The 18,851-nt window shown below is 38.8% G+C and overlaps 1 protein-coding gene across 1 annotated transcript; it reads right to left on the bottom strand.

Annotated features, from left to right (window-relative positions):
* Positions 1-792: 792 nt before the first annotated feature.
* RPS5 (ribosomal protein S5) lies at positions 793-17,976 on the bottom strand. The gene is made up of 6 exons (XM_058822649.1): positions 17,880-17,976; positions 15,920-16,025; positions 11,641-11,850; positions 6,367-6,495; positions 2,151-2,249; positions 793-923 (listed from the first exon to the last, which is right to left on the bottom strand). Exons 2-6 carry the CDS (start codon positions 16,022-16,024, stop codon positions 855-857), a joined length of 612 nt encoding a protein of 203 aa, XP_058678632.1. The 5' UTR covers position 16,025; positions 17,880-17,976; the 3' UTR covers positions 793-854.
* Between the last annotated feature and the right edge of the window lie 875 nt (positions 17,977-18,851).

Raw genomic sequence — 18,851 nt, 5'->3', positions numbered from 1 at the left:
TGGGGTAATTAGGGGAAATTTTTGGGGGGATTTTATTTTTAATTTTGGGAGGAATTGGTGAATTTTTGGCGGGAAATTTTGGGGGTAATTAAGGGGAATTTTGGGGGGATTTTTTTTAATTTTGGGAGGAATTGGTGAATTTTTGGGGGGAAATTTTGGGGGGAATTTTGGGGTAATTAGGGGAAATTTTTGGTGGAATTTTATTTTTAATTTTGGGGGGAATTTGGGGGTAATTAGGGGAAATTTTTGGGGTTTTTTTTTTAATTTTGGGAGGAATTGGCGAATTTTTGGGGGGAAATTTTGGGGGGAATTTGGGGGTAATTAAGGGGAATTTTTGGGGTATTTTTTTTTAATTTTGGGAGGAATTGGCGAATTTTTGGGGGGATTTTTTGTGAAAATTTTGGGAAGTTTTGGGGGGAATTTGGGGGTAATTAAATGGAATTTTTGGGGGGATTTTATTTTTAATTTTGGGAGGAATTGGCGAATTTTTGGGGGGAAATTTTGGGAGTAATTAAGGGAAAATTTTGGGGGGATTTTTTTAATTTTGGGGGAAATTTTGGGGGTAATTAAGGGAAATTTTGGGGGGATTTTTTTTAATTTTTGGGAGGAACTGGCGAATTTTTGGGGGGAATTTTTGGGGAGGGACTGAGATGGAGAAGGTGGAAAATCCTGAAAAAATCCCTGAAAAGCCACAAGAAGAAACCTCAAAACTTCCAAAAAATTCACTAAAAACCCCAAAAATTCACCAAAAAAACCCCAATTTTTTTTTAAAAAATCAACAAAAAACCCAAATTTTGAATTCTGGCTCCAAATCCTCCGAATTTTATTGGGAATATTTTGATTTTTTGGGATTTTTAGCGGTTGGATTTGGCCACGCGCTCCAGCTCGTCCTTCTTCTTGATGGCGTAAGAGTTGGAGGAGCCCTGGGAAAAAATGATAAAAAATTAAAATTTTTGGGAAAATTTGGGGCTTTTGGGGGAAAAAAATGGGAAAATTTTGGGGGTTTTGGGGAGAAAAACAGGAATTTTGGGATTAAAAATGGGAATTTAAGGTGGAAAATTGAGAAAATTTGAGAAAGGGAAAAAAATGGGAATTTTGGGGAAAATTTGGGGGAAAATTTGGGAAAAATCGAGAAAAATGGGGATTTGGAGGGAAATGAAAATTTTGGGAATTTTGAGATTAAAAATGGGGAAAAGGGAAATTTTTTAGATGAGAAACTGAAGTAAAAGTTGGGAATTTCTGGGGGAGAATTGGGGGGAGAAAAAAATGGGAGTTTTGGGGGAAAATTTGGGAAAAATTTGGGGGAAAATTTGGGAAAAATCTGGGAGAAAAATGGGGATTTGGAGGGAAAATTTGGGAAAAATTTGGAGGAAAATTTGAGGAAAATCTGGGAGAAAAATGGGGATTTAGAGAGAAATGAAAATTTTGGGAGTTTTGAGGGGGAAATGGGAATTTTGAGATTAAAAATGGGGAAAAAGGGAAATTTTTTTAATGAGAAACTGAAATAAAATTTGGAAATTTTGGGGGGAGAACTGGGAAGAATTCGGGGGAGAAAAAAGGGAATTTTGGGGGAAATTGGGGAAAATTTGGGGGAAAATTTGGGAAAAATCTGGGAGAAAATTGGGGATTTGGAAGGAAATGAAAATTTTGGGAGTTTTGAGGGGGAAATGGGAATTTTGAGATTAAAAATGGGGAAAAAGGGAAATTCAGAAAATTTTTGTAAATGAGAAACTGAAGTAAAATTTGGGAATTTCTGGGGGAGAATTGGGAAGAATTTGGGGGAGAAAAAAGGGAATTTTGGGGGAAAATTTGGGGGAAAATTTGGGAAAAATCTGGGAGAAAAATGGGGATTTGGAGGGAAATGGGAATTTTGAGATTAAAAATGGGGAAAAAGGGAAATTTTTTTAAATGAGAAACTGAAGTAAAATTTGGGAATTTCTAGGGGAGAATTGGGAAGAATTTGGGGGAGAAAAAAGGGAATTTTGGCGAGAAAATGGTGGAAAAATGAAGAAAAAATCAGGAAAAAATTGGGAAAAATACAAAAATCTGGGGGAAAAAGGGAAAAAAACCAGAGGGAAGGAAGGGAAATATAAAAATAGGAAATAAAAGGGAATTTTGGGGGATTTTGGGGGATTTTGGGGATTTCCCACCTTGGCGGCGTTGATGAGCTCGTCCGCCAAGCACTCGGCGATGGTTTTGATGTTCCTGAAGGCGGCCTCGCGAGCGCCCGTGCACAGCAGCCAGATGGCCTGAGGGGAATAAAAAGAGAATTTTGGGGAAATTTGGGGGTTTGGGGAGATTCCAGGGGGTTGGGGAAAAAAAACCCGGGAAAAAATGGAAAAAAAATGGAGAAAATCCGTTAAAAAATGGAGGAAAAATGGGGAAAAAATGGGGATTTTGGGAGGAAAAATGGGGGGAAGAAAAGAGGAAAAACCAGGGGGAAAATTGGGGGAAAAGAGAGAAAAAAATGGAGGAAAAATGAGGGAAAAATAAAGGGAAAATATCAGGAAAAATGGGGGGAAATGAGGAAAAATAATGGGAATTTTGGGGGAAAAAATGGGGAAAAAAGATGTGAATTATAGAAAGAAATTGAAGGAAAAAGGGGAGAAAAATAAGGGAAAAAAATGGGAATTTTAGAGGGAAAATGGGAAAAAAGGGGAGGAAAATGCTGAAGGCTCCACAAGCGCCCGTGCACATCAGCCAGATGGGCTGAGGGAAATAAAGAGAATTTTGGGGGGAATAAAGAGAATTTTGGGGAAATTTGGGGGTTTGGGGAGATTCCAGGGGGTTGGGGAAAAAAAACCCGGGAAAAAATGGAAAAAAAATGGAGAAAATCCGTTAAAAAATGAGGGAAAAATGGGGAAAAAATGGGGAAAATCCGTTAAAAAATGGGGAAAAAATGGGGAAAAAATGGGGATTTTGGGAGGAAAAATGGGGGGAAGAAAAGAGGAAAAAACCAGGGGGAAAATGGGGGAAAAAAGAGGAAAAATGGGGAAAAGAGAGAAAAACATGGAGGAAAAATGAGGGAAAAATGAAGGGAAAATATCAGGAAAAATGGGGGGGAAATGAGGAAAAATAATGGGAATTTTGGGGGAAAAAATGGGGAAAAAAGATGTGAATTATAGAAAGAAATTGAAGGAAAAAGGGGAGAAAAATAAGGGAAAAAAATGGGAATTTTAGAGGGAAAATGGGAAAAAAGGGGAGGAAAATGCTGAAGGCTCCACAAGCGCCCGTGCACAGCAGCCAGCTGGGCTGGGGGAAATAAAGAGAATTTTGGGGGGAAAAATGGAGATTTTGGGGAAATTTGGGGGTTTGGGGAAAAAAAATAGGAAAAATGGGGAAAAATGGGAAAAAAATGGAGAAAATCCGTTAAAAAGTGGAGGGAAAATGGGGAAAAAAAGGGGATTTTGGGGGGAAAAATGGGGGGAAAAAAGAAGAAAAATGGAGGAAAAATGAGGGAAAAATTGGGGGGAAAATGAGGAAAATGGGAGGAAAAGAGAAAAAAACAGGGAAAATGAGGGAAAAATAAAGGGAAAAAATGGAGGAAAAATGGGGGAAAAGAGAGAAAAAAAATGGAGGAAAAATGAAGGGAAAGTGAGGGGAAAAATGGAGAAAAATGGGGAAAAATTTTGGGATTTTGGGAGGTAAACTGGGGAAAAAATGAGGAAAAATGGGGAAAAATGAAAAAATCAGGAAAGAAAGGGGAAAAAAAAGTGAAAAAGTCAGGAAAAATGTGGAAAAAATTGGGGGAAAATGGGAAAAAAGAATGAGGAAAAATGGGGGAAAAATGTGAAAAAAATCAGGAAAAAATGAGCAAAAATAGAGAAAAAATTGGGAAAAAATTGGGAAAAAAAGGGGGGCAAAAGGGGAAACAAGGGGAATAAATATTGGAATATTTGGAATGTTGTAAAAATTGTGAATTTTGGATTTTACCTGGTTGACCCTGCGCAGGGGGGACACGTGAGGGGAGTGGGGAAATGGGAAAAAATCCCCAAAAATGGGGAAAAATCAGGAAAAAATGGTGGAAAAAAGGGGAATAAATGGGGAAAAAATGGGGGAAAAATGGGGAGAAAATGGGGAATAAATGGGGGGGAAAACAGTGAAAAAAGGAAGAGAAAATGAGGGGAAAATTTGGAATAAATGGCGGAACAATTGCTGAAAAAAGCGGGGGAAAATGGTGAAAAAAGGAAGAGAAAATGGGGGATAAAAGGGAAATAAATGGGGGGAAAAATGGTGAAAAAAGGGAAAAAGGGTGAGAAAGGTGGGGAAAAATGGTGAAAAAAGGGGGAGAAAATGGGGAATAAATGGGGGAAAAATGGGGAATAAATGGGGAATAAATGGGGGAAAAATGGGGAAAAATGGGGAAAAATGGGGGGAAAATGGTGAAAAAAGGGAGAGAAATGGGGAATAAATGGGGAATAAATGGGGGAAAAAGGTGAAAAAATGGGGGGAAAATGGGGAATAAATGGGGGGAAAAAGGTGAAAAAAGGGGGAATAAATGGGGAATAAATGGGGGAAAAATGGGGGGAAAATGGGGAATAAATGGGGGAAAAATGTGGAATAAATGGGGGAAAATGGGGAATAAATGGGTGAAAAAATGGGGAGAAAATGGGGAATAAATGGGGGAAAAATGGGGAAAAAATGGGGAATAAATGGGGAAAAATGGGGAGAAAATGGGCAATAAATGGGGGAAAAATGGGGAATAAATGGGGGAAAATGGGGATTAAATGGGTGAAAAAATGGGGAGAAAATGGGGAATAAATGGGGAAAAATGGGGAGAAAATGGGGGGGAAATGGTGAAAAAATGGAGGAAAAATGGGGAATAAATGGGGGGAAAAATGGGGAATAAATGGGGGGAAAAATGGTGAGAAAAGGGGGGAAAATGGTGAAAAAATGGGGAGAAAATGGGGAATAAATGGGGAGAAAATGGGGAGAAAATGGGGAATAAATGGGGGAAAAATGGGGAGAAAATGGGGAATAAATGGGGAAAAAATGGGGAATAAATGGGGAAAAATGGTGAGAAAAGGGGCAGAAATGGGGAATAAACGGGGGAGAAATGGTGAAAAAATGGGGAGAAAATGGGGAATAAATGAGAGAAAATGATGATAAAAGGGGGGGAAATGGTGGAAAAAGGCAGAAAAAATGGTGGAAAAATGGGGAATAAAAGGGGGGAAAATGGTGAATAAAGGGAGAGAAAATGAGGGGAAAATGGGGAGAAATTGGGGAAAAATGCAAAAAAAGGGGGAAAAACTATGAAAAAAATGTAGTAAAACTGAGGAAACAATGGAAGGAAAAAAGATGAAAAAACGGAATAAAAACCACAAGAAAGTGTGACAAAATGGCGAAAAAAATCAGAAAAAAAAGGGGAAAAAAAGGGGAAAAAAAGGGGAAAAAAGGGGAATAAATATTGGAACGTTGGGAAATGTTTGGAATGTTGTAAGAGTTATAAATTTTGGGTTTTACCTGGTTGACCCTGCGCAGGGGGGACACGTCCACGGCCTGCCTGCGCACGGGTGGGAAGGGAGTGGGGAAATGGGAAAAAACCCCCAAAAATGGGGAAAAATCAGGAAAAAATGGTGGAAAAAAGGGGAGAAATGGTGGGAAAATGGGTGGGAAAATATGGGGAGAAAATGGGGAATAAATGGGGAATAAATGGGGGGAAAAAGGTGAGAAAAGGGGGAGAAAATGGGGAGTAAAAGGGGGAAAATGCGGAGAAAATGGGGAATAAATGGGAGAAAAATAGGGAATAAATGGGGGTAAAATGGTAAGAAAAGGGGGGGGGAAATGGTGAAAAAATGGGGAGAAAATGGGGAATAAATGGGGGGAAAATGGGGAATAAATGGGGGAAACATGGGGAGAAAATGGGGAATAAATGGGGAATAAATGGGGAAAAATGGGGAGAAAATGGGGAATAAATGGGGGAAAAATGTGGAATAAATGGGGGGAAAAATGGTGAGAAAAGGGGGGAAAATGGTGAAAAAATGGGGAGAAAATGGGGAATAAATGAGGGAAAATGATGATAAAAGGGGGGGAAATGGTGGAAAAAGGCAGAAAAAATGGTGGAAAAATGGGGAATAAAAGGGGGGAAAATGGTGAATAAAGGGAGAGAAAATGAGGGGAAAATGGGGAGAAATTGGGGAAAAATGCAAAAAAAGGGGAAAAACTATGAAAAAAATGTAGTAAAACTGAGGAAACAATGGAAGGAAAAAAGATGAAAAAACGGAATAAAAACCACAAGAAAGTGTGACAAAATGGCGAAAAAAATCAGAAAAAAAAGGGGAAAAAAAGGGGAAAAAAAGGGGAATAAATATTGGAACGTTGGGAAATGTTTGGAATGTTGTAAAAGTTATAAATTTTGGGTTTTACCTGGTTGACCCTGCGCAGGGGGGACACGTCCACGGCCTGCCTGCGCACGGTGCCGGCGCGGCCGATTCGCGTCGAGTCCTCGCGCGGGCCCGAGTTGATGATGGCGTTCACCAGCACCTGCAGGGGGTTCTGCCAAGGGAAAAATCAAATTATTGATGTTAAAAAATGTCAAAAATATCCCTAAAAATATCCCTAAAAATTCCTGAGAAATTGCCTAAAAATTGCCGAAAAATTCCCTAAAAAATGGGGAAAATTCGCCAGTGAAACGCCCCAAAAAATCAAATTTTAAGCCTTAAAATCCACTTGGGATTCCCTAAAAATTCCTGAGAAATTCCCGAAAAATTGGGGAAAATTGACCAGTGAAACCCCAAAACATTCCCTTGGAATTTCCACCCCACATCCCAAAAAAATCCAATTCAAATCCAATTTTTTCTCAAAAAAAATGCAAATAAAATCCAAATTTTCCTCCCAAAATAAACCCAATTAAAATCCAATTTTTCCTCCTGGATCCCAAATCCCCCGGAACTCTCAGAGCCGCAGTTGATGATGGCGTTCACCAGCACCTGCAGGGGGTTCTGCCAAAGGAAAAATAAAGTTATTTACAGAAAAATTCAGCCAAAATAGCCCTAAAAATATCCCTAAAAATTGCTGAGAAATTCCCTAAAAAATTCCCTAAAAAATGGGGAAAATTCACCAGTGAGTCCCCAAAAATTCCCTTGGAATTTCCACCCCACAGCCCAAAAAATCCAATTCAAATCCAATTTTTCCTCCTAAAAAATACAAATTAAAACCAATTTTTCTTCTCAAAATATTGAATTAAAATCCAATATTTCTTCCCCAAAAAAATCCAATTAAAATCCAGTTCTTGCTCCCAAAGAATCCAATTCAAATCCAATTTTTCCTCCTGGCGTTCACCAGCACCTGCAGGGGGTTCTGCCACGGGAAAAATCAAATTATTGATGGAAAAATTCAGCTAAAATAGCCCTAAAAATTCCCTAAAAATTCCTGAGAAATTCCCTAAAAATTCCCTAAAAATTCCCTAAAAAATGGGGAAAATTCGCCAGCGAATCCCCCCAAAAAATCAAATTTTAAGCCTTAAAATCCACTTGGGATTCCCTAAAAATTCCCGAAAAAATGGGGAAAATTCACCAGTGAATCGCCCCAAAAAATCAAATTTTAAGCCTTAAAACGCACTTGGGATTCCCTAAAAATTCCCGAAAAAATGGGGAAAATTCACCAGTGAATCCCCCAAAAAATTCCCTTGGAATTTCCACCCCACAGCCCAAATAAACCCCATTAAAATCCAATTTTTCCTCCCAAAAAATCCAATTTTTCCTCCTAAAAAATCCAATTTAAATCCAATTTTTCCTCCCAAAATATCCAATTAAAATTCCAATTTTTCCTCCCAAAAAATCCAATTCAAATCCAATTTTTCCTCCTGGATCCCAAATCCCCCGGAACTCTCAGAGCCGGAGTTGATGATGGCGTTGAGCAGGACCTGCAGGGGGTTCTGGGGCAGGAAAAATCAAATTATTGATATAAAAATTCAGCCAAAATATCCTTAAAAATATCCCTAAAAAGTCCTGAGAAATTGCCTAAAAATTCCCTAAAAATTCCCTAAAAAATGGGGAAAATTCACCAGTGAAACGCCCCAAAAAAACAAATTTTAAGCCTTAAAACGCACTTGGGATTCCCTAAAAATTCCCGAAAAAATGGGGAAAATTCACCAGTGAATCCCCCAAAAAATCAAATTATAAGCCTTAAAATCCACTTGGGATTCCCTAAAAATTCCTTAAAAAATGGGGAAAATTGACCAGTGAATCGTCCCAAAAAATCAAATTTTAAGCCTTAAAATCCCTTTGGAATTGACTAAAAATTCCTGAGAAATTCCCTAAAAATTCCCTAAAAATCGCTGAGAAATTCCCTAAAAATTCCTGAGAAATTCCCTAAAAATTCCCTAAAAAATGGGGAAAATTCACCCCAAAAATTCCCTTGGAATTTCTACCCCACATCCCAAAAAAATCCAATTCAAATCCAATTTTTCCTCCCAAAAAATCCAATTAAAATCCAATTTCTCCTCCCAACAAACCTAATTAAAATTCAAATTTTTCCTCCCAAAAAATCCAATTCAAATCCAATTTTTCTTCCTGGCGTTCACCAGCACCTGCAGGGGGCTCTGCCACGGGAAAAATCAAATTATTGATGGAAAAATTCAGCTAAAATAGCCCTAAAAATTCCCTAAAAATTCCTGAGAAATTGCCTAAAAATTCCCTAAAAATTCCCTAAAAAATGGGGAAAATTCACCAGTGAATCCCCCAAAAAATCAAATTTTAAGCCTTAAAACGCACTTGGGATTCCCTAAAAATTCCCGAAAAAATGGGGAAAATTCACCAGTGAATCCCCCAAAAAATCAAATTATAAGCCTTAAAATCCACTTGGGATTCCCTAAAAATTCCTTAAAAAATGGGGAAAATTGACCAGTGAATCGTCCCAAAAAATCAAATTTTAAGCCTTAAAATCCCTTTGGAATTGACTAAAAATTCCTGAGAAATTCCCTAAAAATTCCCTAAAAATCGCTGAGAAATTCCCTAAAAATTCCTGAGAAATTCCCTAAAAATTCCCTAAAAAATGGGGAAAATTCACCCCAAAAATTCCCTTGGAATTTCTACCCCACATCCCAAAAAAATCCAATTCAAATCCAATTTTTCCTCCCAAAAAATCCAATTAAAATCCAATTTCTCCTCCCAACAAACCTAATTAAAATTCAAATTTTTCCTCCCAAAAAATCCAATTCAAATCCAATTTTTCTTCCTGGCGTTCACCAGCACCTGCAGGGGGCTCTGCCACGGGAAAAATCAAATTATTGATGGAAAAATTCAGCTAAAATAGCCCTAAAAATTCCCTAAAAATTCCTGAGAAATTCCCTAAAAAATTCCCTAAAAATTCCCTAAAAAATGGGGAAAATTCGCCAGCGAATCCCCCCAAAAAATCAAATTTTAAGCCTTAAAATCCACTTGGGATTCCCTAAAAATTCCCGAAAAAATGGGGAAAATTCACCAGTGAATCCCCCAAAAAATTCCCTTGGAATTTCCACCCCACAGCCCAAATAAACCCCATTAAAATACAATTTTTCCTCCTAAAAAATCCAATTTTTCCTCCTAAAAAATCCAATTTAAATCCAATTTTTCCTCCCAAAAAATCCAATTTAAATCCAATTTTTCCTCCCAAAAAATCCAATTAAAATCCAATTTTTCCTCCCCAAAAATCCATTTAAAATCCAATTTTTCCTCCCAAAAAAATCCAATTCAAATCCAATTTTTCCTCCCAAAAAATCCAATTCAAAGCCAATTTTTCCTCCCAAAAAATCCAATTCAAATCCAATCTTTCCTCCCAAAAAATTCTGATTTTTTCTTATTTATCCTCCTAAAAAATCCCCTTTTACTCCCAAAAAATTCAATTTTTTTCCATTTTTCCCCCTAAAAATCCCATTTTTCCTGCTAAAAAAATGTTATTTTTTCCCTCATTTTTCCCCCTAAAAATCCAAATTTTTCTCCTTAAAAAATCTGATTTTACCCTCATTTTTTCCTCCTAAAAACCCCATTTTTTCTCTTTAAAAAATCTGAATTTTTCCTCATTTTTCCCCTTAAAAATCCCATTTTTTCTCCTTAAAAAATCTGATTTTTTTTCTCATTTATTCTCCTAAAACAACCCCATTTTCCTCCCAAAAAATTCAATTTTTTTTCCATTTTTCCTCCTAAAAACCCCATTTTTAATTCATTTTTCCCCCTAAAAAATCCCATTTTAAATCATTTTTCTCCCTAAAAAATCTCATTTTTACATCATTTTTCTCCCTAAAAAATCCCATTTTTTCTCCACTTTTCCCCCTAAAAATCCCATTTTTCCTGCTAAAAAAATCTTATTTTTTTCCTCATTTTTCCCCCTAAAAATCCAAATTTTTCTCCTTAAAAAATCTGATTTTGCCCCCATTTCTTCCTCCTTAAAATCCCATTTTTCCCCATAAAAAATGTGATTTTTCTCCTAAAAATCCAAATTTTTTCTCCTTAAAAAATCTGATTTTTTCCTCATTTTTCCCCCTGAAAATCCCATTTTCCTGCTAAAAAAATCTGATTTTGCCCCCCTTTTTTCCTCCTAAAAAAATCTGATTTTTTCCCTCATTTTTCCTGCTAAAAAAAATCTGATTTTTTCCCTCATTTTTCCTCCTAAAAATCCCATTTTTTCTCCTTAAAAAAATCTGATTTTTTCCTTATTTTTTCCCCCTAAAAACCCCATTTCCCTCCCAAAAAATTCAATTTTTTTTTTCATTTTTTCTCCTAAAAATCTCATTTTTCCCTCTAAAAAACCCTGATTTTTCCCCATAAAAATCTCATTTTTTCTCCATTTTTCACCGGATTTTTTGCATTTTTTTCTCCATTTTTCACCGGATTTTTTTCATTTTTTCCCCGTTTTTCACCGGGTTTTTTGCGTTTTTCACCGGATTTTTTTCATTTTTTTCAGCTTTTTTTTGTGTTTTTCCCCAAATTTTCTCTTCTTTGTGATTTTTTACCTCCCCAGTGAGCAGCTGAATAATCTCAAAGCCGTTTCACCATCCTCACTGCCATCAGCTCCTTCCCATTATTCCTCCATTTCTCCCCCGAAAAATTCTGATTTTTTTCCTCATTTTTCCCCCTAAAAATCCAAATTTTTCTCCTTAAAAAATCTGATTTTGCCCCCATTTTTTCCTCCTAAAAACCCCATTTTCCTCCAAAAAAATTCAAATTTTTTTCCATTTTTCCTCCGTTTTTCCTCATTTTTTCACCGGATTTTTTTCATTTTTTCGCCGTTTTTCACCGGGTTTTTTGCGTTTTTCCCCAAATTTTCTCTTTTTTACCTCCCCAGTGAGCAGATGGATGATCTCAAAGGCGCTTCACGATCCTCACCGCCATCAGCTCCTTCCCATTATTCCTCCATTTCCCCCCGTAAAAAATCTTTTTTTCCTCATTTTTCCCCCTAAAAATCCCTTTTTCTCTCCTAAAAAAATCTGATTTTGCTCCCATTTCTTCCTCCTAAAAACCCCATTTTTTCTCTGTTTTTCCTCATTTTTTCACCGTTTTCTGCCGGATTTTTTTATTTTTTTCACCATTTTTCACCGGATTTTCCTCATTTTTTCACCGTTTTCCGCCAGATTTTTTTCATTTTTTCGCCGTTTTTCACTGGATTTTCCTCATTTTTTCACCGGGTTTTTTGCATTTTCCCCCTAATTTTTGATTTCCTCACCTCCCCGGTGAGCAGGTGGATGATCTCAAAGGCGTGCTTCACGATCCTCACGGTCATCAGCTTCTTGCCGTTGTTCCTGCCGTGCATCATCATGGAGTTGGTGAGGCGCTCGACGATCGGGCACTGCGCCTTGCGGAAGCGCTTGGCCGCGTAACGCCCCGCGGAATGAGGGAGATATTTGGCGTATTTCTCCTTCACTGCGATGTAATCCTGAAAATTTAAAAATAAAATTTGAAAAATCGGGAATTTTGGGGTCAATTTTGGGGTCACGAGTCCCAAAAATCCCGAATTTCCTGCTCAAAACGCGTCAAAATTCAGAATATTTTCATCGCGGTAACGTAAGAGAGCACCTGATGCGTTTCTCCTTTGTTGCGATGGAATCCCAAAAAATTTGGGAATCCCAAAAATTTTGGGATCAAAAGAAGAAAAATCCCCAAATTCCTGCTCAATTCCTACAAAAATCCCATAAAAATCCAAATATTCTTGGCCACGTAAGACCCTGCTGAGTGAGGGAGATATTTGGCGTATTTCTCCTTCCCTGCGATGTAATCCTGAAAATTCAAAAATAAAATTTGAAAAATCGGGAATTTTGGGGTCACGAGTCCCAAAAATCCCGAATTTCCTGCTCAAAACGTGTCAAAATTCCGATTATTTTCATCGCGATAACGCACAGTTAAGGAGCTCTTGGTGAATTTCTCCTTCACTGCGATGTAATCCTAAAAAATTGGAAATTCCTAAAATTTTGGGATCCTCATTCCTTAAAATCCTGAAATTCCAGCCCAAATCCCATAAAAATCCCATAAAAATCCAAATATTCTTGGCCATGTAAGGCTCCACTGAGTGAGGGAGATATTTGGCGTATTTCTCCTTCCCTGCGATGTAATCCTGAAAATTTAAAAATAAAATTTGAAAAATCGGGAATTTTGGGGTCAATTTTGGGGTCAATTGTCCCAAAAATCCCAAATTTCCTGCTCAAAACGCGTCAAAATTCAAATTATTTTCATCGCGGTAACGTGACGTAAGAGAGCACCTGATGCATTTCTCCTTTGTGGCGATGGAATCCCAAAAAATTTGGGAATCCCAAAAATTTTGGGATCAAAAGAAGAAAAATCCCCAAATTCCTGCTCAAATCCTACAAAAATCCCATAAAAATCCAAATATTCTTGGCCACGTAAGACCCTGCTGAGTGAGGGAGATATTTGGCGTATTTCTCCTTCCCTGCGATGTAATCCTGAAAATTTAAAAATAAAATTTGAAAAATCGGGAATTTTGGGGTCACGAGTCCCAAAAATCCCGAATTTCCTGCTCAAAACGCGTCAAAATTCCGATTATTTTCATCGCGATAACGCACAGTTAAGGAGCTCTTGGTGAATTTCTCCTTCACTGCGATGTAATCCTAAAAAATTGGAAATTCCTAAAATTTTGGGATCCTCATTCCTTAAAATCCTGAAATTCCAGCCCAAATCCCATAAAAATCCCATAAAAATCCAAATATTCTTGGCCATGTAAGGCTCCACTGAGTGAGGGAGATATTTGGCGTATTTCTCCTTCACTGCGATGTAATCCTGAAAATTCAAACATAAAATTTGAAAAATCGGGAATTTTGGGGTCAATTTTGGGGTCACGAGTCCCAAAAATCCCGAATTTCCTGCTCAAAACGTGTCAAAATTCAAATTATTTTCATCGCGTTCACGTAGAGTAAGAGACTACTCTGTGTATTTCTCATTTATAACGATGCAATCCCAAAAAATTTGGGAATTCCAAAAATTTTGGGATCAGTTTTGGGGTCAAAACCCTGAAAAATCCCAAATTTCTGGCTCAAATTGGGTCAAAATTCAGATTATTTCCCATCGCGTTCACGTGAAGACGAGGTCGCTGTATTTCTCCTTTGTTATGATGTAATCCTGAAAAATTTGGGAATTCCAAAAATTTTGGGAGTTTTGGGATCAGTTTTGGGGTCAAAATCCCAAAAAATCCCAAAATTTCAGCTCAAATCGTGTCAAAAATTCAAATTGTTTTCATCGCGATAACGCGAAGTAAGACAGGACCTGGTGTATATTTCCTTTATTGTGATAGAATCCCAAAAAAATTGGGATTTTTAGGAATTTTAGGATTAAATTTGGGATTTTCAGCCCCAAATTCAAGTGGAAATTTGGGAATTGCAGCCCCAAATTCTGGGAATTGCAGCTCCAGATCCCCATGGAATTGCAGCCCCAAATTCTGGGAATTCCAGCCCCAAATTCCCAGGATTTTTTGGGGGAATTTTGGGATTGGATTTGTCATCCTGAACTCCAAATTCCCTGGATTTTTTGGGAATTTTGGGATTGGATTTGTGATCCTGAACTCCAAATTCCCTGAATTTTTTGGGAATTTTGGGATTGGATTTGTGATCCTGAACCCCAAATTCCCTGGATTTTTTGGGAATTTTGGGATTGGATTTGAGATCCTGAACCCCAAATTCCCTGGATTTTTTGGGAATTTTGGGATTGGATTTGTGATCCTGAACCCCAAATTCCCTGGATTTTTTGGGAATTTTGGGATTGGATTTGAGATCCTGAACCCCAAATTCCCTGGAATTTTTGGGAATTTTGGGATTGGATTTGAGATCCTGAACCCCAAATTCCCGGGATTTTGGGGAATTTCAATCCTGAATTCCAGCCCCAAATTCCCTGGAGTTTTTGGGAATTTTGGGATTGGATTTGAGATCCTGAACCCCAAATTCCCTGGATTTTTTGGGGGGAATTTTGGGATTGGATTTGTCATCCTGAACCCCACATTCCCTGGATTTTTTGGGAATTTTGGGATTGGATTTGTGATCCTGAACTCCAAATTCCCTGGAATTTTTGGGAATTTTGGGATTGGATTTGTCATCCTGAACCCCAAATTCCCTGGAATTTTTGGGAATTTTGGGATTGGATTTGAGATCCTGAACCCCAAATTCCCTGGAATTTTGGGAATTTTAGGATTGGATTTGTGATCCTGAACCCCAAATTCCCTGGAATTTTTGGGAATTTTGGGATTGGATTTGTCATCCTGAACTCCAAATTCCCTGGAATTTTTGGGAATTTTGGGATTGGATTTGTGATCCTGAACTCCAAATTCCCTGGAATTTTTGGGAATTTTGGGATTGGATTTGTCATCCTGAACTCCAAATTCCCTGGATTTTTTGGGAATTTTGGGATTGGATTTGTCATCCTGAACTCCAAATTCCCTGGATTTTTTGGGGGGAATTTTGGGATTGGATTTGTCATCCTGAACCCCAAATTCCCTGGAATTTTTGGGAATTTTGGGATTGGATTTGTCATCCTGAACTCCAAATTCCCTGGAATTTTTGGGAATTTTGGGATTGGATTTGAGATCCTGAACCCCAAATTCCCTGGAATTTTGGGAATTTTAGGATTGGATTTGAGATCCTGAACCCCAAATTCCCTGGAATTTTGGGAATTTTAGGATTGGATTTGAGATCCTGAACCCCAAATTCCCTGGAATTTTTGGGAATTTTGGGATTGGATTTGAGATCCTGAACCCCAAATTCCCTGGAATTTTTGGGAATTTTGGGATTGGATTTGAGATCCTGAACCCCAAATTCCCGGGATTTTGGGGAATTTCAATCCTGAATTCCAGCCCCAAATTCCCTGGAGTTTTTGGGAATTTTGGGATTGGATTTGAGATCCTGAACCCCAAATTCCCTGGATTTTTTGGGGGGAATTTTGGGAGTGGATTTGTCATCCTGAACTCCAGATTCCCTGGATTTTTTGGGAATTTTGGGATTGGATTTGTGATCCTGAACTCCAAATTCCCTGGAATTTTTGGGAATTTTGGGATTGGATTTGAGATCCTGAACCCCAAATTCCCTGGATTTTTTGGGGGGAATTTTGGGATTGGATTTGTCATCCTGAACCCCACATTCCCTGGATTTTTTGGGAATTTTGGGATTGGATTTGTGATCCTGAACTCCAAATTCCCTGGAATTTTTGGGAATTTTGGGATTGGATTTGTGATCCTGAACTCCAAATTCCCTGGAATTTTTGGGAATTTTGGGATTGGATTTGCCATCCTGAACCCCAAATTCCCTGGAATTTTTGGGAATTTTGGGATTGGATTTGTCATCCTGAACCCCAAATTCCCTGGAATTTTTGGGAATTTTGGGATTGGATTTGAGATCCTGAACCCCAAATTCCCTGGATTTTTTGGGGGGAATTTTGGGATTGGATTTGTCATCCTGAACCCCACATTGCCAGGATTTTTTGGGAATTTTGGGAATTCTGTGCACCCTGACCTGCAGGGAGATGTCGTTGATCTGGACGTCGTCCGTGCTCCATTTCCCGAACAATTTGATGTCGGGGGTCTCGGTCACGGCCGGCGCCGTCTCCCAGTCCGTCATGCTGGGAAAAAATAACAAAAAAATAAAAGTTGGCATCTTGGTTTTCCAGCGGGAACCTCCTTTTCCTACTCTAAACCCTCTTCTCCTGTTTTTAATCCCATTTTTCCAACCTTTTTCCCATTTTTTGTCTTCATTTTCCCAGTGTTATTTCAATTTTTTTCCACTCTAGACACAATTTCTCCACTGTAATTTTCAATTTTCCCCATCTGGATCCGCTTTTCTCCACTATTTTCCTATTTTCCCCACAATTTTCCTTTTTTTAATGATCTGGATCCCATTTCCCACAATTTTCCCCACAATTTTTGCCAGTTTTTCCCACAATTCTCCCCAATTTTCCTTGTTTTTCCCACAATTTTCCCTTTTTTACTGATCGGGATCCCATTTCCTACAATTTTCCCCAATTTTTCCCACAATTCTCCCCAATTTTCCTTATTTTTCCCACAATTTTCCCCACAATTTCCTTTAATTTTCTCCACAGTTTTCCTTATTTTCCGTACAATTTTCCCATAATTTCCCCCAATTTTCCCCACAATTTCCCCCAATTTTCTTCACAATTTTTCTTATTTTTCCCACAATTTTTCCACAATATTCCCCAATTTTCCCACTATTTTCCCAACTTTTCCTACAATTTCCCCCAATTTTCTCCACAATTTCTCCCAATTTTCCCCACAATTTTCCCCAAAATTTACCCCGATTTTCTCCACTATCCCCCCAATTTTCCCCCCAAATTTCCCCAATTTTCTTCACAATTTTCCCAATATTTTCCTTAATTTTTCCCACAATTCTCCCCAATTTTCCTTATTTTTCCCACAATTTTCCCCACAATTTCCTTTAATTTTCTCCACAGTTTTCCTTATTTTCCGTACAATTGTCCCATCATTTCCCCCAACTTTTCCCACAATTTCCCCCAATTCTCTTCACAATTTTTCTTATTTTTCCCACAATTTTTCCCACAATATTCCCCAATTTTCCCACTATTTTCCCCCAGTTTTCCCTTTTTTCCCCACAATTTTCCCCAACTTTTCCTACAATTTCCCCCAATTTTCTCCACAATTTCTCCCAATTTTCCCCACAATTTTACCCAAAATTTTCCCCGATTTTCTCCACTATTCCCCCAATTTTCCCCGCAAATTTGCCCAATTTTCTTCACAATTTTCCCAATATTTTCCTTAATTTTTCCCACAATTTTCCCCAACTTCTCCCACAATTTTCATCATTTTCCTCCCCAATTTTACCAAAATTTTTTCCCACAAATTTCCCCAATTTCTCCCACAATTTTCCCCAGTATTTCCCCCAATTTCTCCTAGAATTTTCATCATTTTCCCTTCCAATTTCCCCTATTTTCCCCAAAATTTTCCCTTTTTTCCCATGCTCAATCCCCTTTTCCCACTTTTTATCCCACTGGACTCCCCTTTTCCACTCTTATTCCCAATTTTCCCACTCAAAACCTCTTTTTTTTCCTCTTTTGTTATCCTCTTTTTCCCCATTATTTTCCCCTTTTCCCACACTAAATCCCCATTTTCCCACTGGTTTCCCTCTTTTCCCATTTTTATTCCCCCTTAACCTTTTCCCAATCCCCTTTTTCCCTCCCCAATCCCAATTCAATCCTTAAATTTAAAACCGAATTAAAAAACCCGAGCCCGCCGCTTCACCCCCCCCCCCTTCCCCTCATGGCCGCTCCCCCCCCTTCACCGCTCCCATCTCCATTTTTCCCCTTTTTCCGCCCCTCACCGCCCAAATTCCCACCCCGCCACCTTCCCCATCCCGATTTTCCCCTCGCAAATCCCAATTTTCCCCTCACAAATTCCATTTTTCCCATAAAATTCCCCTTTTTTCCGCGCGTTCCCCTCCTCACATGGCGGCGGCTTCTCCTCCGATCCGGCAAAAAGAGCGCTACGGGGCTTCCCGGCCGCTTATATAGCGGGCAGGGGTTCACTTCCGTCAACGCATGCGCAGTTTTGCTGTACGGAAAAAACTTCCGCCTTCCCGCCTACACTCCCTATGTGGCGCATGCGCCGTAGGATGTTACGGACGCGGGCGCCATTTTGGTTACGGGCATTCCCCTCAGAGGCCGCCCGGGGTTGGTTTTAAGGGGGTAAAAACACGCGTGGGGGGCAAATGGGAGATTTAGAGGGGTAAAAACACGGGCGAAAGTGACAAAAAGGGGATAAAAAGGTGATTAAAAGGTGACAAAGAGAAGACATAGAGGCCTGAGGGTGACACGCGGAGGGGAAATGGCCGCTCACGCGTGGACGTGGAACGGGATGACATTCGCTATGCGAGGGCGAGGAGAACTGACCAATCACGGCTGGCAGTGTGTGTGACGTCAGGTGTTGCTATGCAGATTTAGGCGCGACCCCCTTTTAGGGGGACATTTTGGGGACCCCAAAATTGAAAATCCCCCCAGACCCCTCTCCACCAAAAATCCCCCAAAATTCCTCCTCAAAATGCTCCTAAAAATAAAAAAAAATCCCCCAAAATCCCAAGGAATCCCCCCAAAAATCCACCCCAAAATTCCCAAAAATTCCCCTCAAAAATCCACCCCAAAATCCCCAAAAAATTAAAACAATTCCCCAAAGATGACCTAAAAATCAACGAAAATCCCCCAAAATCCAAAAAAAAAATCCCTCCGAAAGTCCCAAAAAACTTTTAAAAATCCCTAAAAATCAACAAAAATTCCCCAAAATTTCTTTCAAATATCCATCCCAAAATCCCCCCAAAAAAGCCTCCCAAAAAAAAAAAAAAATCCCAAATTCCTCCCTCAAAATCCCCCCCAAAAAAATCTCAAAAAATTCCCAAAAACGCCCCCAAAAATCCCAAAGAAATT

This window comes from Ammospiza caudacuta, chromosome 33 (assembly GCF_027887145.1).
Source record: "Ammospiza caudacuta isolate bAmmCau1 chromosome 33, bAmmCau1.pri, whole genome shotgun sequence".
In the NCBI taxonomy this organism is placed as follows: Eukaryota; Metazoa; Chordata; class Aves; order Passeriformes; family Passerellidae; genus Ammospiza; species Ammospiza caudacuta.
This window is presented reverse-complemented; position numbering and strand designations above follow the sequence as displayed.

What these genes read in the sequence shown, in the direction of transcription:
- RPS5 (XM_058822649.1), bottom strand. Translation starts at nt 16,024, where the DNA reads ATGACGGACTGGGAGACGGCGCCGGCCGTGACCGAGACCCCCGACATC. An exon ending in TCCACCTGCTCACCGGGGAG is followed by an intron (nt 6,496 to 11,640) that starts GTGAGGAAATCA and finishes TTCCCTTGGCAG; the next exon opens with AACCCCCTGCAGGTGCTGGT. An exon ending in CCCTGCGCAGGGTCAACCAG is followed by an intron (nt 2,250 to 6,366) that starts GTAAAACCCAAA and finishes TATTCCCCTCAG; the next exon opens with GCCATCTGGCTGCTGTGCAC.